We start from the raw sequence: 23,870 nt of genomic DNA on the forward strand, positions 1-23,870 counted from the left end.
TCCTGAAAATCTGTGCAATTGCGAAAACCTATAGAAATTTTATAAATGCAAAACTTTAAGAACAACCTGAAGCTCAATAAATTAAAAATATAATCCAATGTAATGTAATTATTATGAGCTCGTGTAGGCAAAAGGGCATCGCAATCACTAGCGAAAACAAAAACCACTTCTACGTCTCTTCAAGGGCAAACAGGTATTCTGTCACCACAGGAAAAAAGCGAATCTTGAACAATCATTTCAACACGGTGAAAAACCCTGCGCTAGTATTTCTCGCCGATATAGTAACACCTAATTTGTATTTATTTACATGAAAATCACTTTAAAATCGAGTTTCTCTCTACAGAATAACGCGCTTTATGTGCAAACGTTTTGATAGAACGAAACAATGTTACTGGCACTGTTTGATCTTATGAATCGATTTAGGCTGAAAGGAATATTGGAATTCATATTCTGCTTTCAGAGGCTGCCGGCTGAGTCTGATTAGCCATCTCATGTACAGGTGTTATCTATTCTATGTTTTTATTAAATTTATTGGTTACGCTATATTAAGATGTTAGTTAGTGTACCTACATAGTGCATGAGCACTAGGTACACTAACATCTGAACCTCGGACAATAATTTTATATCTTTAATAATCGCATAAAATAATGCCCGTAATAGGGCTGTTATCACATTATCATTTTATCGAAAAATTTCACATGCATAAATAAATATTTAGTCACAATCCGTTTCAGAGTGGGGTGCACAGTGAGTGATAATAAGCATTTCTGTAAACATGATTTATCTCATCATTGCAATAATTGCTGTGTTAATTTACTTTTATGGAACTCGTAACTTCAGTTATTGGAACAAAAGGGGCGTGAAGCATGACGACCCTATTCCGGTATTTGGGAATAACTTCCGACAGTTCTTCCAAATGATCAGCATCACCGACATCGTCGCGGAACAATACCAGAAGTACCCCGATGAGAAGGTAGTCGGGTTCTACCGCGCCAACGAGCCTCGACTCATCCTGAGAGATCCTGAACTTATCAAAAAAGTATTAGTCACGGACTTTCCCTATTTCTACAGCAGAGGTTTGAATCCTCATAAGGATGTCATCGAGCCCATGTTAAAGAACCTTTTCTTTGCTGACGGAGACTTGTGGAAGCTGTTACGACAGAGGATAACTCCAGCATTCACTAGCAGTAAACTTAAGGCTATGTTTCCACTTATTGTTGAGAGGACTCAAAAATTGCAACAGATTGCTGCAACAGCGGCCAGTCTACAGGAGGAAGTTGATATCAGAGATCTCATGGCTCGATACACTACCGATTTTATTGGAGCATGTGGCTTTGGGATAGAAGCAGACGCATTAAACGATGAAGACTCAACCTTCAGGAGACTCGGTAAACGAGTTTTTACTGTAACGAAACGAGATGCTTTTATTGTGCTAGTAAAACTTATTATGCCGAAACTGTTTAAGAATTTACCCTTTTTAGACCCAGATATAGAGAGAAATTCAGTGGCATTAGTTAAGAGTATAATGGAACAAAGAAACTATAAGCCATGTGGCAGAAACGATTTCATAGACTTACTTTTAGAGCTAAAGGAAAAGGGTAAGATTATTGGAGAGTCTATAGAGAACAGGAAATCTGACGGCACTCCGTTAGCGGCTGAACTGGAGTTAGATGATCTTCTGATGACTGCTCAAGTACTGGTTTTCTTTGTGGCTGGTTTTGAGACTTCTTCGTCTGCAACTAGCTATACACTAAATCAAATCGCATTTCATCCAGAAGTTCAAAAGAAATGCCAAGACGAAATAGACACAGTACTCAAAAAGTATGACAATAAGTTATGTTACGATGCTGTTAAAGAGATGCAATATTTAGATATGACATTCAAGGAGGGAATGAGGTTGTTTCCGTCTCTAGGTTTTCTTATAAGAAAGAGTGAAAAGCAGTATACATTTGAGGACATTGGCCTGACCATCGACGCAGGAATTCCAATAATGATTCCTCTGCAAGCCCTGCACAATGATGAGAAGTACTTTGAGAATCCTGAACAATTTATGCCTGAAAGATTTCACCCTAAAAACGCGGATGACTTGAAAAAGCACGTATACTTGCCTTTTGGCGTGGGACCGCGCGCCTGTATCGGTAAGTTTTATTAAAATTTTGAAGCGACGACGTAAACGCGAGGTGACAGTGCAGGCGATGACCCATTTGCATGAAAATTATTATGTAAATTAGTGAACCAGACTTAATGGTGTCTGTCGCACCGCCCCGTAGTTAAATTTGTCATTTTTATTACCCTTTGTGGTGTGAAAAGGTTGCTCTAGCACTGGTGTAATAGTGATTCATTTTATTTCCAGGTGAGCGTCTGGGCCACATGCAGTCTTTGGCTGGTATTGCGGCTATTCTGCACAAGTTCTCCGTGGCTCCGAGCAAGAACTCTCTGAAGAGACCGATCCACGACCCCTCATCCATCATAGTTCAGAGCATACAGGGAGGACTGCCCCTCATGCTCTACGCTAGAAACAGTTAGCGTATATACTAGTATTTACTTAGCGTATACTTATGCCTATTTTTAATATATAAATCAATCAATTATATTTATTTTATACTAGGTATTTATAATTACGAGAATACAGGGTGAAATTTTGCCAGTGATTTTCCAACTGTCAGGTTAACGCACCCTCCATACTTAGCAACTACTACCGTATCGTAGGATAAAATCTGAAATCGCCGAAATAAATACTTTCACTGTTCCATACACTATAGTAGAGTGTTTAATTCTATGAAACAGTTTCGTTATCGTTCCATGTGACGGGATTTTTTTTGTAAATAATACCTTATAAATACAAAAGAGTATTAATCCATTTCCTTGTAATAATTAAGTGTAAGTAATTAATTAAAGATAATTCTTCATTAATTACTGTCACTTTCAAATGTATTTTAGAATGTGGACTATGGACTACATTTCTCTATCTTTCCGAGGTATTAAAATAGTCGCGTGCTTTTGTCATTCAAACTGATATGGTAGATCCGGGTGGGTATTCGTGTGTGTCGGGATGGCGGCTGTACTTTTCCGATTAGCTTAAAATATTGCAGATATTTTGTACCTTTACGTACCTTTCATAAAATTTTGTGTACCTTCACCGTTTCTAAGATATTAACCAAAAATGGACACCATCCGATCCGGATGGCCGGTGTATTTTCAGATAATTAGCTTGAATAATTGCACATAATTTGTAACTATTTTGTATGTCTCATGAATTTTTTGTACTTTCACCTATTCGAAGATATTAGAAAGATTTTATCTACAAGAAAAGCCTTAGTCAGTATACTACCTACCAATGACGTCCGTATGACCTACACAGCCCCAATATACGTGACGTGTCGTGTTATTATCGTGAAACTGATAACCTTGTTTGAAGTTTACAGGATTCATGATTGAATACAAATATTATCTATAAGATTATAATTTATTGTGCTAATATTTAAGTGCAAATTACCTATTATTGATTATTAAATATTTATTGCACTTTTAGTTTTAAAAAAACTGCCGATACTAAAGCCGTGCCGTGGTGACAATAGGGAATATGCAATATTTTTAATAAACTTTGTTATTTCAGAATTATGCCTCCATCAATATTTTTGAGCGAGTAAATAATTGTTGAAAAGTACAAAAAAACATCGGTAACTTTAAATCTTTGAAACGTGATGGATTTTCTTAGAGCGGATGTGACAATATGTCAATCTCAGAATAATCTATGCCCATAGAACTGAGCGTCGGAGACTCATTATTCTGAGCCGTGATACGTCGACGATGACGTCACACTTCTTCACAGACGTGTCGGTTATAAATTTTAACTTTATTAAAATACCTTAAATTACTTTTTTGGCGTTGAATTTTTTTTACTATAATAAAGCAATGTAAAACTATTTAATAAGAATATTAAAAAATACATGCATATTCCCTATTGTTATCAAAATTTGGGTCTATCACTGTATGCCTAGGGGGTCACTCTTTATTTTGTTTTGTTTTAAACGTTGTATTGTATTAAACGTGCCAATTGCACGATAGACGTAATACTCCAGAGTGAGCGCCGGACGTATAGTATAAAATCAATCAAGTGGTTCCTTTCTTGCACTCTGAAAAAAATACTTCAGATCATCGCCAGAACATCTGGAACATTCCTCACTTGTAAACAATTATTTTAACTTTACCCTCCCCTTTAAGTTTCTATTAATGCCGGTGGCGGGTGGCGAAACCTCTATAAATCAGGAGCGTTTTGTTCGGCCCCATAACGCCATTTTACCGCCTTCATACTGAGACAAAATTAGATCATCCCGTGAGTACACTGCTGAAACCAACTGCTGAAAAGCCTGTTACAAGACAAGTGATTATGATGTGTTATTTAAAATATGTAATGTGTTACCTGTTCAAAAAAAGCATATATTATTTAATGTAATAGAAGAATATTGTAACGATGAATATAAAAAACCTAAAATTCATATGTATCCTACTAGACAATCTAAAGAAAGTGTATTAATCAAACCGAATATAAACAATTTTTATGGCAAACGTACTAAAGAATACCTAACACCGACTATATTTAATAACTTACCACCTAATTTATTAAAACTAAGATGTTCTAAAAAAACTATAAAAAATAAAATAAAATATCATTTATTACAAGATTAAGCTACCTGCAATGAGTATTATAAGTACACTAAATGCATATGTTCATTAAGTACATCTATGTAATCTTTAATAATAACTTGTAATAGCATAAGTTACTAAATTTACACTAGTAATAGATATATATACCTATTAGTTGTGTAACTTACCTAATTTGTTTGTATAAATGCGAGTCTTTGTCTCCCGCTAAACTGTACTGCAGTTTGGGAGTATATGTATGTAATTTGTAAGTTATACTCTGATCAACAATAAACGTTTATAAAAAAAAAAAAAAAAAAAAAAATATGGAAATAGTTCAAATAATTTATTTTATTCCTTATTTCAATGTAAAATAAAAGCATTTTCTGCCAGTCAACCCACTGGATGTACAAGATAGATATAAGTGTAAAATAAGTAAACTGACGAAAATGGAATCTATGTCAAATCTGGAATCCACAGGCAGCATAGATTGTCACATTCGAAAAAGATTTTTTGTCTGAAAATTACTCTAAAACGAGTATAACAAGTAGTGGGTACTGAACAACGTTACGATCTGTAATGTAACATGTTACTGATGTTACACAGCGAGCCTTCGTGCAGTCAGTACTTAGTGTTACGGGTAAACCAGCGCGCAACGAGCCGATTTTAGAACACAGTGTTGCGTAACATGCTCGCTGGGAATGTTACATTACAGTCCGTAACATTGGTCAGTACCCACCTTAACAATAATAATAGAAACCTTACGAATGTGGATACTGTATAGTAAGTAATAATGGTTTCGGCCTCATGCACGCATTCCAAAAGCCCGGGATCCCATGGTCCCGAGATGGTAAGGACACAACATAATAATATTTAAAAAAAATATATAAAAAGTCCGATGAGTTTAAATGAATTTCAAGAATATCCCGCTGAAGGAACCGCTCGTTGTTTCATCCCAGACATAAAGTTTGTTGTAAACCCTTAATATTTGTAGTTACAACTCACGGCCAATATGCGAGGCGCGCGGGTCGCCTCATTTATGTAGCTCCGTGTTTAACAGTACAGGGTTATTTTATTACTATTATGTACAGGGTGATTTTTTATCAGTGTCTTTCCCGTTGAAATTTCGAATCTACCCATGTTGATAGTTACCTCTAATCACCGATAGGATTATATTCTGTATAGAAAGTAAGAAAGAAAGAAAGAAAGAAACATTTATTTGACGCACTGAACAATAAAAACAGAAACAAAAAGAACAAAAGAATATACTACAAAAAATATATATGAAAAAACAGAAAATAATACAATATAAACAAACAAGGTTGCTGTCCAGAGCGTCAAAAAGGCACCAGCTCAGCGTGTGCTATGGCCAGAGAGGCCACAGCGCTATAGCTTGTTAAACATGGAACTAATAATTATTACTATAGCGTAACTAATATGGTGGAGTTCAAGGGTGATGTTAACGGAGAGAGTTGATCAGGTGGTGATTCTTAAAAACTTAAATTATTAATTAGATTTCTGCCAAGGATTTTTTAGCTTCATTATCTGACCAGGCAACCCTAGACGTAGCTTTGGGCGTCCCCCGATCCGAGGATTAGACAGGTATTGGCTTAAAAGACGCCTACAGACAAACTTTTTCGCGATTAATTGCATTTTTATTCATTACTTACCTGGGCTTTTGCTACTTCCGCTTGGAAGGGCGCTGGGTACTTTTTTCAGCACTTAAATTACTCTAACTTGGAAAATTTACATTATTATGAAGGAAACAAGCTTGAAAATGCTTAAATAAAGCCATTGTTTTGCCCACCTGTTGTGCGGCACTTAACAGGGTGATTCATTTAGAGAGGAGATACCTAATTCATTTACGCCGCCCCTGCCCTGATAGGAGGTACCACGAAACATGGGATCATTCCATTTATAATATAATCCATTCTAAGAAAGTAGAGTATAAGCCTAGACGAACAACGAACAGAGATGGAAATAAATATTGAACGCCTTTAAAATGTCATAGTGATTTCACTAGAGATCTTCATACTTACTGACTAATTAATCCTTTCACCACGATGAAAATAAAAGGAGCTGCATTCGTAGGATGCTCCTCTCATGCACAAATAATAATTTCAAATACTATCAAATGTATATAGGGTACTTAAGCATAAAGTGATTAGCTACATAGGTATATTATTATGTTATAGTCTATAGATAGTGTATACTAACAATACTCCATAACTTCGTTAATACCGCAGCGTCAATATAGTTATCGAGAAGCTGTAATTATTTGTTGCCCATCATTAATCTCGCTTGTCAAACGCAATACAGATTGATTTATCGTCGTTATAGATTTATCATCAGCCTGTACATCGGAGCCGTAATGGTGGCTTTATGATTTCAAATCATTTGTTACTAGATTATTATAATTTATTATGTTCTCGAGTGCAGCGAACAAGGGAGCTAAGCGTGGGACGACCTCAGGGTAAGTAAGGAACCCCAAGGGCTATATTGTATTGTGGGCGTTGTAGCGCTTCTTTCGTCATCACTACCCATCACGCCCCACTGCTGGGGCACGGGTCTCCTTCCAATGAAGGAAGGGTTCTCGGCCTAGTCCACTACGCTGGCTTAGTGCGGGTTGGTGGACTTCTTTGAAGAGGCATAATCAAAGTCAAAGTCAAAGTCAAAGGCATTTATTTGCTGAATATAGGTTACATAGGTGATAATAATTATATTAAAGGTTGCTTAGCTATACTCTACCCGAAAGGGTTTGCAAAATTTAAAATATTAACAATATAATTTTTATACAATTCATGAAATTAGGCTTAAGTAGTAAAAAATATCAATGCTATCTTACAATTCACACTGGGTTACACATATTTACACATATTTAACATTAATTTATAAGGAACCCTAGGCACAGCCACAAGGAAGGAAACTAAAGTTTGTCTTGGAGAAATTCACTAAGGCTATAATAGGCTTTTTCAATGAGAAGTTGTGACAGCCTTATTTTAAACAAATGAACAACTTGTATTTCCCTAATACTATTCGGCAGATGGTTATATACTATGGGCGCCATTCCAAATATGCTTTTATTATATAAGGCTGTTGAGCGACTCGCAGCACTGATCTTATTTTTATATCTTGCACTGTTAAATTGGCCAAATAAATCATTGTTCGTTTTTACAAATAGCGCTATCTCTAAAATATATAATGACGGCAATGTGAATAATTTTAGTTTTATAAAATGGGGTTTGCAGGTTTCTGTAGATTTCAGTTTACAAATTGATCTGATGCACCTTTTCTGAGCCTTGAAGGCATTAGTTTTGTCCGTAGAGTTACCCCAGAAAATGAGACCATACCTCAGAGCAGACACAACATATGCATGATATGCAGCTAAGACTGCTTTTTGACCGACAACTTTGGAAAGCATGTGTAAAGCATAAGAAAATGACTTCAATTTAGAACAGACCTTTTCTATGTGGATTTTCCATGTCAAATGAGAATCTATATATAGACCTAAAAATTTTGTGGAATCAATATTATTAATATTTTTATTATTGTATTTAATTTCAAGTTTATCTAATTCTGGAATATGATTGTAATTATTTTTAAATATCATTAAGTTCGATTTGTCAATATTAATTAAAAGATTATTTGATGTCAACCACTCAATCACATGTGATAGTGTACTTGTAATGTCAGATTCCAATGCAATTACATTATTATTTTTAAATAAAACTGTGCTGTCGTCAGCAAATAATACCATTGTATTCTTAGTTTTTTTAGGCAGGTCGTTTATGTAGACCAAAAATAGCAGAGGCCCAAGAACACTACCCTGGGGTACGCCATATTTGATAGATCTATCATCAGAAACGTACTTTTGGAGAGTTCTATTATCTTGACTTAGTCTTGTTACTACCGTTCTCTGCTTCCTGTCACTCAAATATGATTTAATGAGATTCAAAACATTACCTCTAACTCCATAAGCTTGTAACTTCCTTAATAAAATCGAATGGTTCACATAATCGAAGGCCTTTGTCATGTCCATGTACAAAGCTACTGTTAGTATTCTTTTATCCAAAGATGTGACTACGTCGGACAAAAAATCGTATAGAGCTAAATTTATGCTTTTGTTTTTCCTAAATCCCTTTTGTTCCGGTGCAAAGATATCGTTTTTCTCGAAATAAGAGTACAGACAATTATAAATAACTTTTTCAAAGATCTTAGCAAATATAGGTATAAGAGCAATTGGTCTGTAGTAGGCCATGTTCTCCTTGTCTGTATTTTTAAACATTGGTTTAATAATAGATGTTTTTAATTTTTTTGGGAATGTGCCTTGTTCTATGCATAAGTTCATGTATGAAGCTTAAAACAGGTGATATAATTTCAGAAACACACTGAATAACTTTAGTGCAAATATCATCGAAACCGGTACTACTTTTGTTTTTAAGATTTTTTATTATTTTATTTATATCATAGGTCGTAGTAGGGCTCATAAAAATTGAGTGAACGCTGGAACAAGTTTTTAATGTAGCAGGATTGTTAGGCTCAGTAATTGGCTTAATTTGTTCAATGTAAAAATCATTAAAAGCCTTAGCAATTTCTTGAGGATCGTCAATAATCTTGTTGTCATATTTGATTTGCTTTATGTCCTCAATAGATTGTTTAAACTTGTTTTTATTGATTATGTTCCAGGTCGCTTTACATTTGTTATTAGAATGTTTTATGTAATAGTCATTTTGGGATCTTTGGGTAAGTTTGACTATTTTCCTGAAGCGTTTGGAATAATTTTGAAAGATGTTCTTATTTCCCTGGCTGGGGGATAACCTATACTTCTGTAGCGACACATGTTATAGTCACGTTTTGCAATGTCAGCTTTCTAGTAACTTCCAGTAGCGAACAATGCGCAGACGCTAGTCGTCTCGCGCCCGTCACTTAGAACACACTTAAGAAAATGTACTTAATTTGGTTCAGTAAATAGTTTGGCCTCAAGAATCCTGCATTCGTCATTTACCATCAACCCCATAGTCACCCATTATAAACCCTAAATTGGTGACCCCCGACAACCTGAACACGCAACCTTCGGAAGAAAGTACCAGAAACGATGGAGTCAGCACAGCGATGACGCGGCGCAGCATGGAACGGCGTGGACGAGACGGCTCCCCCAGCAGGGCCATGGGGTAACAGGCGACAACATCAGAAAATCATCTACTGGAAGTGCATCACCCCTTCACAAATTTTGGTTACGCAACGCAGAAGTAATTAGCGTATCGAAGCATCTCAAGTCAGGACCTGGACGAGCGGAACACATGTAGAAGGTACGATTGCGCGTCCACGACGGCAGGTCAACGGGCGGTAATCGGCGCTTCTGAAGTTAGCGAGTTTGGGCGGTTTCCTCGCTGCGAGGCTGCCGAGCTGGAGCATAGTGGACTGGTCACCCACGCGGAGGCTCACTAGAAGGTCCTCATGGAAGTTCCCGCTAGGATGGATGAGAAGTGCTAAGAAATAAGCTATTTTTAGATCGGAAATTCACATGGTTCAATCACACACGAGGTCGGATTCGCAGAACCGAGGTAGCAACGTTCATCTTGCACGGTCAGCGGAATGTGATAAGCGCGTCGCGAGTGAACAGAGTGCTACGTAGTTTTACCAAGTGGTTTATTGTGTGATTTGTTAATTTTGTATCAATATTGAAATGTAATTTTGTGATTTCTGTTTTGTTTGATATTGTATGTTTCAAGTTTAAAGCTCCGTAAGAGAGGCTTTTGTAACATAGGTATTACGTATTGTACTTGAAAATTTTTGAAAAAAATTTTGAAAAACGGGGGAAGTGTTGTAGCGACACATGTTATAGTCACGTTTTGCAATGTCAGCTTTCTAGTAACTTCCAGTAGCGAACAATGCGCAGACGCTAGTCGTCTCGCGCCCGTCACTTAGAACACACTTAAGAAAATGTACTTAATTTGGTTCAGTAAATAGTTTGGCCTCAAGAATCCTGCATTCGTCATTTACCATCAACCCCATAGTCACCCATCATAAACCCTAAACTTCCACAACAATTCTCTTTTTCGCTTAGAGCAGTATTTAATTCCATTTGAAATCCATTTAGGCTTCTTTGACGCTGTTACTCTGATTTTGATGATAGGGAAGCAAAGATCGTAAAATAACTTAAATAAATTGTGAAAATTATCAAATGCTTCATCCGCATCCTGGCTTAAATATACTTCGTTAAATGTTAGTTGAGAGATATGCTCTGCAAATTTTTTTAAATTATCCTCACTATAGTCTCTTCGTTCAACAAACCAATGGCTAAACTTGCAGTATTCTTTGACCGGACATTTTAAAATTTGTGCTGTATGGTCGGATAAGGCCAACTCTATTACCTTAGACTTGCATCCACGTATGTTGTGACAAAAATTATCGAGGCAGGTTCCGCTACTTAACCTTGTTGGTTCATTAATAATTAGTTTTAAATTGTATGTCAGTAATAAATTCTCAAACTCATGAGACCTAGCGTTTCTAGTGAGTCGATCAATATTAAAATCGCCACATAGTATAGTTTTTTTATTTTTATCACAGATTTTTTCTAATAAACTATCCAATTTTTCTAAAAATGCGTTAAATGCCCAAGCTGATATCTTTGGTGACCTATAAATACAGATAATATTTATGTTCTGTTCTATCAAATTTATTCCGCAGCATTCAAAAATAACGGGAGTGTTAAGACTATTTAGATTAATTTCCTTGTATCTGTGCCTACTGTTTACAAGTATGCATGTCCCTCCATGCCTATTGTTCCTAGCTGAATAAGTGGCCAATTTGTAGTTTGGTACATGTAAAACAGGTATATCGGTTTCCACCATATTATGCTCAGTTATACATATTACATCGAGGTCTATTTTGTCATTAATTAATTCATTCATATGCAATGTCAAAATGTCAGACTTGTTAATTAAACCGTTGATATTTTGGTGAAGTATATTAATATGATCGAAAAAACTCTGTTGAAACAATGACCCTTGACTCTACATTAACCCCTGACTCTACATTAACCCTTGACTCTACATTAACCCTTGACTCTACATTTGCCCTTGGCTCTACATTAACCCCTGACTCTACATTAACCCCTGACTCTACATTAACCCTTGACTCTACATTGACCCTTAACTCTATATTTTCCTATAGCATTTTCCTATTTCATATAATCATTATGTTTATCCATAAACTAACGCGGACTCGGGTGTGTTTGTCCTTTGTTTATCCAGTAGTCGTTGACCGTTGACTTAGCTGATGATATTTATCATAAGTATCTTGTATCAATTCAACAACACTTTTTACTCTTTTCCCCGGGAATTCGAGTTCTCGACCATTGGACCAACGAAGCGTTTTAATGAGACTAGTAAATATAAACACTTATAGTGCCACAAACTTATCTGTTCCGGTGACAGCGAACTAAATTGATCCATATCTCATTACTTACTAATGAATTGTATATTTTAAAACATTAGATGGGTTTATTAACACCGCAAGAGCGAAATAACAATACGAGCAAACTTAAAATCTTATAGAATTAAGAAATATTAGAGATTTATTTGAGCTGTCACCGGAACAGATAAGTTTGTGGCACTATAAGTATCTGTTTAATATCCCCTGTCGGAAGGCGGGCAGCTGTCAAAATATCAACCTTTGATGTCCTCCCCCCTTCATCAATGATCAGAAGTCACTTTCAACTTCCACGCCACTGGACTGTCAATAGAATGTCAAAGGCAAGGGACTAATTTTGGAGAAAGCGACAAATTCCACGTTTGTCACTAACAAATAATAAAAAATTTAAATGCGCCGATTTTTTTTCACTGTAATAGGTATGCATATTTGACTTCAACAAACATTTAAAAAATTGTTAAAAAAGGTCCAAGCTATATAATTAATTATAAAACAATTGAAACGAAGAAACCAAATAAATTCTGTACAGCGAGGTAGAGTGCCTACTAACCTCTTATTGCAAACATTCTTAATGAAAACTCGTACTCGTATAACACAAAACCATTTTGGACGAAATTTAAATCATATAAAAATACTGCAAAATTGGAACAGAAAAAAGAACATAAAAATACTTTATTAAATCAATAACAAAAAAATCGTTTTGTCACTGTGAATATGAATCTTGGTTTTCAAATAGGTAGGTACATAATAAAAACAAAAAAAAAAACATTTGCTAAGCTTTCAAGTAAAAGGGGAAATAAAATAGAGGCGATATTCACCAGCTTAACAACCATAACCATTTGACGAAACCTGTAAAGCCGATATATGGCAGTTTACAAAATATTTATAATTTAAGGGTACAAAGTTGCCGAGCTTATACCATAAATACATAGTGTAAGTAGAATGTAGCAGTGCAAGTTTAATGAAAATCGGTCCCTCGGCGGTACTCAAGAATATCCCGTTTCAAGCCATCCTCGGTAAGTACTTGTATGTACTAACCGACTGTGTATATAAATACGTATATCACGGTGGTCTAAGCGTTAAGGTGACGAATGCTAGAGTTGTCTGGGTTTTGTCTATTCAGATTATTTGTCAATCATTGACTGCTCTGGACTTATATTATTTATACATATCTAAAATACAGTTTTTCATAATAATATGTTACCCGGGAAGGCTTCTGAAATATATTCCAGAACCTATCTCATAGACTTTGCTAATAAACACGCACACAAAAATAAAACAGCATCATAATTATAAAAGTCACTATTTTCAGAGACTATCGTTTTATTAATCAGGTCGGCTTCACTTAACTAAACTTAGAATTAATGTTCATATTTCACCTGTGCCTTTGTAAGGCTTCATGAAACACAATAATATCACATCTTACCGCTTGAGTAGGGAAATCTATACTACACTCACGAGAAATGAAAAAGTTCCAGTGACATATGGAACGTCCACAAAGCAGATACATAGGGCAGGAGAATTTTTTTCATTTCCCGTCAGTGTAGTTCTTATTTTATTTTAAACTAGAGGAGCAGCGGCAGCGGCTATAAATTCTTCTTCCTCGCAACCAAGCACAGCGGTATTCCACCTTTGATGCTCTGCACTACGGTGGACCTGGGGTCGTGGAGGGGGGTCTTCAGAGAGTTAGGGGAGGGGGTCACCGAGTACTTGTGCAGCAGAGCGGCGATCCCGGCCAGAGACTGCATGTGGCCGAGCCGCTCGCCTGGAAAACGGAAATAGACATCGTTTTATTACTATGTTTAGAGGTATATTCTAACAAGGGGTGCACATAAAGAGCCTTTCGGAGTGACGGGCAAATGTGCTTTATACACGTCCAGCGTACCCTGAGCAGTCAGCGGCTGATGCTCATCCTTTTACCAATGTAACCAACTCCAAACCAGCTCGATTCATATACAGTCGTATACCATACCATAGTGGTTGAAATGAGGTCTAAACATTGTTAAATTAACATTATTGCTACAAGTATACTTCAAACTCATTTTTTTTTAAATGAAAAAATATACTTAAAATCTAAATAATTGCAATCGATTTGTAAACTAATAACTTACCAATACATGCTCTGGGGCCTTCTCCGAATGGAAGATAGATATGTTTCTTAATGTCAGCGCTTCTGTCTGGATGAAACCTTTCTGGTAAGAACAGTTCTGGGTCCTCGAAGTACTTCTCATCAGTCTGCATCGCCTGCAGCGGGATCATGATGGGGATTCCCTCATCTATCGTTATATTTGTACCAGGAAACGTGTACTGTTTTGCGCACCTCCTAATAAGGAACCCTAGAGACGGAAACATTCTCATTCCTTCCTTGAATGCCATATCTAAGTACTGCATTTCTTTCACTGCTTCATAGCACAATTTGTTATCATATTTAGCTAATACTGTATCAATCTCATCTTGACACTTCTTCTGGACATCGGGGTGGAATGCGATCTGGTTGAGAGTGTAGCTGGTCGCTGAGGAGGAAGTTTCGAAACCAGCTGCGAAGAAGATAAATACTTGTGCTGTCATCAGCAAATCGTCAAACTCTAGTTCTGCTGTTAGAGGTGTTCCGTCAGATTTTCTTTTCTCGATTGATTCACCGACTATTTTACCCTTTTCCCTCAATTCCAAAAGGAGGTCGATGAAATCATTCCTTCCGATAGGCTTATAATTCCTCTGTTCCATTATACTTTTGACCAAACCAACCGCATTCTGTTCTATTTCTGGTACAAGGAAATTCAGATTCTTAAAAGTTTCCGGAAACACCAGTTTCAGGAAAACTACGAAACCATCTCTCCTCGACGTTGTAAATATGCGTTTTCCCAGCTTGCGGAAGGTTGAATCTTCGTCGTTGAGAGCATCAGCTTCTATTCCGAATCCACAGGCTCCGATAAAATCGGTGGTGTAGCGAGCCATCAGGTCCCTGACGTCTACTTCTTTGCCGGTCCGTGCCGCGTCCGCTGCTATCTGCTGTAGCTTCTCAGCTCTCTCCACAATGAGCGGGAACATGGCCTTCAGCTTGCCGCTGGTGAACGCCGGCGTCATTCGCTGCCGCAGCAGCTTCCATATGTCTCCATCAGCAAAAAAGAGGTTCTTTAGCAGCGGTTCGATCACTTCCTTGTGAGGGTTTAAACCCCTCCTGTAGAAATACGGGAAGTCTGTGATCAGAACTTGCTTCACCAATTCTGGGTCTCTCAGAATGAGTCGTGGTTCGTTCGCTCGGTAGAAACCCACCATTTTTTCCTCCGGGTACTTGAAGTACTGCTCGGCGACGATGTCCGTCAGACTGATCTTGAAGAAGAACTGGCGGAAGTTGTTACCAAACAATGGGATGGGGTTGTCATGTTTCACTCCCCTCTTTGCCCAGTAGTCAAAGTTTCTCGTCAAGTAGTAATACACTAAGACTACGACGAATGAAACTAATAAGAACAACATGTTTAATTAAGGAAACCGACCGATAACTAGCTTACACTAAAACATAAAGTAATATGAGATAGAATCGACGCTGTTAGGATTTTTATGTTTAATGAGCTTCAATCGGCAAAGATAAGATTCGGTTATCGTAAAAATCTAACAAAAACACTCCCTACTAAGAATACTACCTACTCTAAACATGATAATCACGAGAATATTTTCATATGTCCTACGTTTTAAGTGCAGTAAAGTGGGGTTTCAATTTTAGATCTTTTTTGTGTATATTTAGTTGTGAATTGAATACCTAACCCCGTTATATAAAGTCATATGATGCTATTCTCCACAGAATTTCACCTTTGTGTAATGTGAGTCCCCATGAAAATAATGTTAATCACAAATTAAGTTAACAGAGCTAAGTGAGTTTTAATGACGTGATAAAACTTAAAACATTTTGCTCAAACGCATTATCTCAGCAGCTTGCTGCTAATGCACTCAATGTTACTGGGTGTATTTAACCACTGATTTACTTGTTTGGTACTTACTACTATAATTATTACAATATGAAACAAATAACCTTTATAATACCTAGTACATTGAGTATAGCATAAATTTGTTGGTAAAAATACAAGATATTCACGGTAATAAAACTAACCAAACACAAAACATTTTACTCATGGATCCAACCGTATGCTCAGTATGGGTAGGTATAGAGATTATGGAAAAATCCGAACAGCGATGTAGCTATTTATTTATAAGAACACAGTATTAATTTTGAATATATACTTAGGTACTAGGTACACCTGTAGGAAGTTATTAAGTACTGAAATCAGTTTAAAATGTATTAATCGCAGGATTAAATATTAATCCTAATAATCTAATGATTACATTTTATTCGCAATAGTCATGATGTAATAGGTTTAAAGTACCTATTAATACTAAATTTATGAATTAAACTAAGAATATTAGATAGAGTGAAAGTGTTTTATCTAAAGTGACAGGTTCACCCAAGGCCGACCTGAAAACTAAAGCTAGATAGAACAAGAGCATAGGTAAAATTACTCTGAACGGTCGGTACCGCAAACTTGTAACTGTGTCATCATATTATTAGGCCACAGGTGGCGAAGTATATTAGCTTCTCTTAATATTTGATGTATGTACTATGTAGGTACCCCCGCCACACCCTGCTAATGCACGAATAACGGTCGCCACCTCCTGACTCTCCTGAGTAACCTTACATGTACAGCCTGCCATATAGATATGTATACGATATATATATTCTTTGACTTATGAAATATATGGAATTAATTTAATTAAGTATACAATACAATGTACTTATCAGTCTCCTCAGAATTAAATCTAAATATTATTTTAAACATACGTTATTACTACTTAGTGAAAATAAATCATGATTCATGGCTCTTCATACTTAATAGTAATTAATCTGCTTGTTCGCTGAGTAATTTATCAAGAACAAAGTTAGAAGCGATACTGTTAGAACTGCATATTTAAGTATATTTTCACTAACATAAAAGCAATATAAACAAACATGTATGTGGCCATAAACGATAAGCCACTCTAAACTATGTTTACACACAATATTCTCTAATGTAAGTACTTACCTAAGAAGATAATTCATTTTGTAAACAAAATTTAATGTGAAGTTTCCAAATATGGAGCGTTTCATAATCGCGTCATTACTATTTGTTTTAATTAATACGGTAGGTAATTTGTTTTAATTAATACGGTAGGTACCTACCTTTGCAAACTTAACAAAGATACAATCGGTTACTTATTTGCCTGATAGAATGGTCATAAAACATCAGTACTTAATAATAATAACATTAAAAACTTTTTTATTACCTACTTAAAACAATTCATAAAATCAATATATTTCCGTGAACTTATTTATTGGCTTGCCTTGGAGAGTTCTAAGAGAAAGTTAGGCTAATAGTAATTATATGACAGTCAAATAAATTATAGCATTGTCATGGTGATTTGACAAACTTAAATTCCTACCTTTTAGCCTTATAGCAGTCGGCTAACAGTATAATCATGCAATTTAATTACACTCGCTAGCAATGATTAAGTTTCACCTGCCAATGCCATTGCCATGTGCTGTATGTTACCTTCTGAATATCGTCTCTTTCATTGATTCAATGTGTAACTTCGAAGAAACTTATAAGTATATTAATAAAGTACTCTTCAGTCTATACCTCTTCAGTAGAATGTTTTAGTCAGGAGACGTCAAATGATTTAGGATAGCTACCTAATTATAACGTAAATTCGTATTGTAAACTTACAATACGAATTTACGTTGAACGACTGTTGTAGATAGTTTTATAGAATTAGGAAGCACGTTACATGTCATAAATATTTACCTAATATTAAATCAGAAAGATGGTCGGCCGCGTCTTATGGTGTAGAGCAAGCCCAGTACAGTGGAAACATACGAATCTCTAGATAGAGTGTATTTTATTAGTGACATTCCCGTTGGCTTGTGACACCCGAGTCCGCGTTTTTCTATGCTTGTAAATGAAGATTCTAGGCTCAGCTGCTGTGTCGTCATAAAATTAAATACTCTATCGATCTACTCAACCGAAATGTATGGCATATCTTTTTGTCGCATAGATCCATAATATCTAACTTTATTAGGTATATAACAGAAGCTATATCGCTATTTCTGATTCCTGAGTTCATTGTAAACTTCATCTTGTGCAGTTCTTTTTTCGCATTTTAATGGCGCCATTTTTTTATCAGACAATTTCAGACATCATAATAAATCAATTCGTGTTTTTCATTCTAATAGAACAATCAGTCATTCTTTATCGTGTATCACAGCAAAGCATCTAATAATTCCTTTATCTAATTAATTATTACTACGTTTTGTAAAAAGAAGTCTGATAACTTTAATTTAGCAGAAAATTATTGGAAATTAATTTTACATAGTATCAGAACACTGCGAAAATTTATTTGGCTCTAAAATACTACAGAGTGATTCATTATTACATATTGGTTTAAAAAAACGCAATTATTCGTGTATACCTACATATTTATTTAAGTTTAGACAAAATACCTAAATGAGATTAGCGATGAAGGATTGTAGGCCTAGTCCACCACGCTGGCCTAGGCGGGTTGGTGGACCCACTGTACCGCATGGACCGCACTAATCTACACTCAGTCCTATTTCGGTCCACGCTACATGGGTGGCACGAGGGACATAAATCAACACAATTTGTTCCGAGAAAATTTGACCGTTCGCAAGTAATTTATTGTGAAAGTAATTTAAATAATGCTACGGATTTCACGGCCCATACTGAAGCCAATTCGACCCGGATGCTGCCGTTTCCCGTTTCATTAAACTTCATATTAAGTAAATCTCCGATTAATAATAACAACATGTTGTTTGTTATCCTACCTGCTTTGTGCAGACATCATATTGAAATGGATAAAGGATATTAAATGTTCCGGAAATGTATTTATATTTAGATCTGACGGGCTTCATATTGATAACTTGCAGGTGGCGCAAGATAATTATGATTCAGATAGGTAACAGCATTACTTTTTAATGAATAATGCATTATCTTCAGTAGATCATCTTTTATATTATTTTTATCACTCATGCACGGAGTAGGTAAGAATTGCCTGAAAAGAGGCATGTAATAAGAGAAGTAACAATTTTTATCCCGAATGTTTAAATTTCGTAGAGCAAAAGATGTTCAGAATATTCCTCTTTTGTCTTACTGTACCCTTTTCTTAACACTCTGTAAAGGAATGTGTTTATTGTTATTATTAATGTAATTTGTAAACGTAATTCCTCTTGTCCTTAGATACTTACAAACAACTATATTGCAACCAATAAAACTAGCCTCGCCTTTTATTGCCCCTCCTTGTTTTTAATCTTTATTTTATAGTCCACAAACACACGAATAAAACAACAATAAAGTCCTTACGACCCCATACTTGAAACTGCGATCCTGAAATAGATGCCACGGGTTTCTATGTTTTACATTATATGTACAGTATACTTGTACTGACTGTAATTAAAATATAGGTACGTATACATATATATACTTTTAAGTTATATTGGGTTATTAACGTATATTATAGGCATAACTTATAGTTGTATTGTAAGTAGTTTATATGAAATGGACTGGAGGCTAGGCATCAAAATAATATATATAATTGCCGAGAAACTGTTGTGCGCCTAAATTAATTTCCCAGAGAGAAACTACTAATTGGTTTTACAAAGATGCGTAGTTTGGGGTAAGTTTGGTCGTAAACATTCTGTTGGTCCCTCGCTTATCTTGTCACGTAGGCCGCAAATCCATCATTCTTTAGTGGATAAGAGAGCGAACTTTACCGTATACTTTGTACAGGCTACAGGGTAACACACGCGGAGACTGAATAAATCCACTCTGTAACATGGACCTGGGCTTAAATTTTCCACCATACAGCTTTAACCCGCCATAGCGCGTGACAATGGAGTTCTAATGTATCTGGGAGGCCACTCTCTATCGACAAACGAACAAAGCAAAAATTGACACGTAATCGGCACGCTTAATCCAACTAGATAGAGCCGCGGTTCACGCAGTGCTACGAAGCTAAAACGAAAACAACAACCCATTTAGAGTGTGACCCTCCTAAAATCTCGGGATTCAAGTGGTTAAAGTGCATCATTTCTTCTTCAGTCTATAGCAGTCTACTGCGGGACGTAGGCCTCTCCCAAAATGGATGCGATCTATACTGGGTGTTGCAAAAAGGGTATTATACTAAGCTGAAACCTACATGTGCAGCATGGTATATCTAAGCCTGAAACTGAAGGTTTCGGCTTAGTATACCTACCCTTTTTGCAACACCCTTTATAATAGCTTTCCTCATATTATAATTATTCTGAGTGAAGTGCATAATATTGACACATTTTAAAGCGATTGAGTGTAGACGCTAACACGTGCGCTGATTCGGACTGATGATGACACAAAAATCAAAAATGTGTCTGATTTAGTCTGAGTCATACTTAGTGAATCAACCATAGTATGAATGAAAGTATAAGTGTGTATCACTCTTCAAGCGTTCCTGATCTACTTATGCAGTTTTTTATTGAAGTCAATGTAACTCAATAGTCTCAATTCAATACCCATTTAAAACTGTAAGTTTATTTACAACTTGTTCTACAGTCCCGTATGTTTACACGTGTGGCAGCTTGAAAGCTTCAAACTTTCCACCAAGATGTTGGAGTCAAAAGCTCTTCATAACTACACAGTGTTTGACTTGCAAGTTATCTTTACAAATGCTTCATGGAACTGTACCAGTTGCAAAGCTCTTTGTTAGAGTTATTTACGTATTAGAGAGTTCTTTTAACGTAATGTCTGTTGCACTTTGCTGTAAGGTGCCTGCTCAAAGAGTTTTATTTATGCTTGTTACTTCTAAAATGACGGATTTATAAACCAGCTGTCCGCGAGCTTTACACTGCCTTTAATGGGTTTCCCGTGAAATTTCTATAATCACAATGAGTTTTTTTTTAATTCAGCCATTTTGTCATATTAGTAAAATGAGCAAATACCTACTCGTACACTACAAAAACAAAAAGTACTCCGTTGTTCTTTTATCGCCTTAGGGATCGGGTTTCTATTTGTTCTTAATCTTAACTGTGTTCCAAAAAAAGTAGTTTTATACGTAATTAATGTTTGGTTATAAAATAATCTATCCTTCATAATTATGTTTCCATCCCCCTCTGGCCGTTCCCGATATTACCGGCACATAAAACTATACCGAACTACTATAGAAACAATAACCATATTGGATATAATGCCTAACACATCCTAGAGCTAAATAACAGAAGGTGGAACGGGGAAAAGGATTAGTGGTGTGAACACACAGGTGCACTTCGGAAATGGATATAAGTATATGGTTTTCTGATTTATTGACTCTGGGATAAGGACGCCTACTCACTGATGCCGCCATTTGTAATTAATGTAAAAAATTATACTTACCTATTTTATTGTAATTTAGTTATAGAAATCCAACAATTCTCTTAGGATGACTTGTACAATACATTTAAACGTATTTAAATCTATTGGTGTCTTGCTTTGACACTATACTGCCAAAGTAAGCGAGCAATAGATTTCAATGCGTTTAATTATTTTGTAAAATATGGTTAAAGTAACCTAGATGTCTTATTTGTTGATAACTTTTGCAAATAATGTCATCGGTTTACAAATTATGCGCCCATTTCCAATCTTTATATTTTAAACATCAGTAAGGTTACATAATTTATTTATTTACTTGATACTGAGCATCAAATAGCCAACTGCTATCGTTGCATCGTTAAAGTAATGAGCCACAGTGCTCAAGATAAATGGCGGCACACCGGACGAGCGAGCCACCAATATTACACCTGGCTTAACTTGTGCGGACCTATTCTGCAACTGCTAAATACAGGGTTGTCATTTTTCAGTGTTTTTTTTCGCGATTGCACCTAGAAGGCAAACTGCACGGGTAATGCGAGTTTTTACTATGTTTGACTAGCGGCGAGTAAACGCGAATTTGTATGGCGTGGGAGAGTCGCGGCATGCGCACTGCAATAGCTCCACGCCATACAATTTTGAGTCAAATTTCACTGCTCGTTCGGTTATGATTATTCCATTTGGCCCTGTTCACTTGGCTGGCTCGCTGTCCTGTTTAAAGCATACATACATACTGCCATCGCAGCCACAGTTGTACAGCACTGAACTTACAACTTATTCATTGATTCTATAATATTTCCCGTTACGACATGATTTCACAGCATTGTGATCAGTCACATCATGCCACGAGTCAAGAATAACCTCATCGAAAGTCCCGCAAAAGTTGCAGAATAGCCCCCGCTGCTTCGTACATTTGTACTAATGCGGGAAACTGTACGGAGCTCGCGGCTTCAGGGTCGTTGTTTGACTTTTATTTTCCATCTGGCTTCATTGTTGCCTCTATGTACATACTGTTCGGTTCGAGACTTCGTTGTTTTACTTGAACCCTTCAGTGCACAAAACAGATAAAGCTTTATAGCCACGTCATCCCCATCCGTAGTATCCGTACGATATAAGTACGTATATATAAAGGTACGTAGGTCAGACTATTTAATTACAACAGAAAATATCTAATTTGCATATTTTGCGCAGCACTACCAGAATCCCCGAAAACGGAGCCATCTGCGCTTACATAATTATTTAAGCCATATTCACTTAAACAACTTGTTAAATGCAAAAGTGGCCTCATTAAAATCGCCAACAATTACTCTATTTAAATTCAAGTGGGCGAGCCGCGAGTAATTCCACACATAGCTCCACAGATTCAAAGAGAGAAAGGGGAAATGGAATTTATTTTCTTTACTGAGCGCCGCCGCCGCCGCCGCCGCCGCCGGAGCCCGGTTTGCTCGGAAACGTTTTATTATCTAGGAGAAGGAGCGCCCGCCCGCGGTGTCGGTCGCTCTTTTCAACCATCGATGGCTCCCCGAATGACATGTCAACAGTGGGATTACCAGCATCGCTAGCTTGTCATTTCTGACCTGACATGTATGAATCTCACAGATTTTGTCAATCAAGCAACGCTACTGCTAATGAAAGTCGGTGGTGGTACGGTAGCTGTACTTATATACGTCCGATGCACCCTGACTATTCTGTCTGGCTTATTCTTTCAGCAGAACAGCGCTGTAGGGTCTCGTGTTTGTCACCGAAAAGAAGATCATAGATCGAATTAGGGGGGTTAGGTACAAGTTTGCGTCAGTGCGTCTGTCTATCTTTGTAAATAGGTACAGTACATATTTTAATTAGGAACTTACGTATTTTTCTTCTGAATTAGCTTATACAATTAAAGATTGATTATGACGGGACGCAGTGACGCCACATGCTTCTGTTGATGATGAAGACGTACATGCAGGTCACTACTTAGGACTTTTAATGTATACTCGTAAATACCTGAACTTTAACAGTTTTATTCCGAAAGTTCGTTTTCGCCAGCTGCATGTGCAGCTACCACAACAAAACTAAATTTCAAAAACAGTTAAACACACAAACTTTTCCTGGTAAAGTAAACGGACTTTTCATCTCAACCTGAAAGTCAAATTAATGACTTAAAGAGTTCCAACTTTTTCCTAGAATCTCAGTCTTGAATTCCAGCCATTTCTCTCGAAAGAGTTCCGGTTGGCTTTTTGCTACCAACAAGTAAGTACATTCAGGTTAGAAATCGTTTTTATGTTCCTCGAGTACCCGAATTTAACATGAAAACGTTTCCTTCTAAATTCCACGCAAAAGCAAATCTTTTTCGCTTTAAAATATGTCGATTAACACAGAAGCAAGGCAATCATA

General features: G+C 36.5%; 2 protein-coding genes across 2 annotated transcripts; one reads left to right on the plus strand and one right to left on the minus strand.

Annotated features, from left to right (window-relative positions):
* Window positions 1-705: 705 nt before the first annotated feature.
* Window positions 706-2,759, plus strand: LOC119690465 (cytochrome P450 6B2). The gene is made up of 2 exons (XM_038105587.2): window positions 706-2,138; window positions 2,354-2,759. The coding sequence occupies exons 1-2, from the start codon at window positions 776-778 to the stop codon at window positions 2,524-2,526; spliced, it is 1,536 nt and encodes a 511-aa protein (XP_037961515.2). The 5' UTR covers window positions 706-775; the 3' UTR covers window positions 2,527-2,759.
* Window positions 2,760-13,365: 10,606 nt separating this feature from the next.
* LOC119690391 (cytochrome P450 6B2) lies at window positions 13,366-15,621 on the minus strand. Its single transcript, XM_038105315.2, has 2 exons — window positions 14,190-15,621; window positions 13,366-13,843 (listed from the first exon to the last, which is right to left on the minus strand). The coding sequence occupies exons 1-2, from the start codon at window positions 15,550-15,552 to the stop codon at window positions 13,665-13,667; spliced, it is 1,542 nt and encodes a 513-aa protein (XP_037961243.2). The 5' UTR covers window positions 15,553-15,621; the 3' UTR covers window positions 13,366-13,664.
* Window positions 15,622-23,870: the final 8,249 nt, after the last annotated feature.

The sequence above is a fragment of the Plutella xylostella genome, chromosome 22 (assembly GCF_932276165.1).
Source record: "Plutella xylostella chromosome 22, ilPluXylo3.1, whole genome shotgun sequence".
NCBI lineage: Eukaryota > Metazoa > Arthropoda > Insecta > Lepidoptera > Plutellidae > Plutella > Plutella xylostella.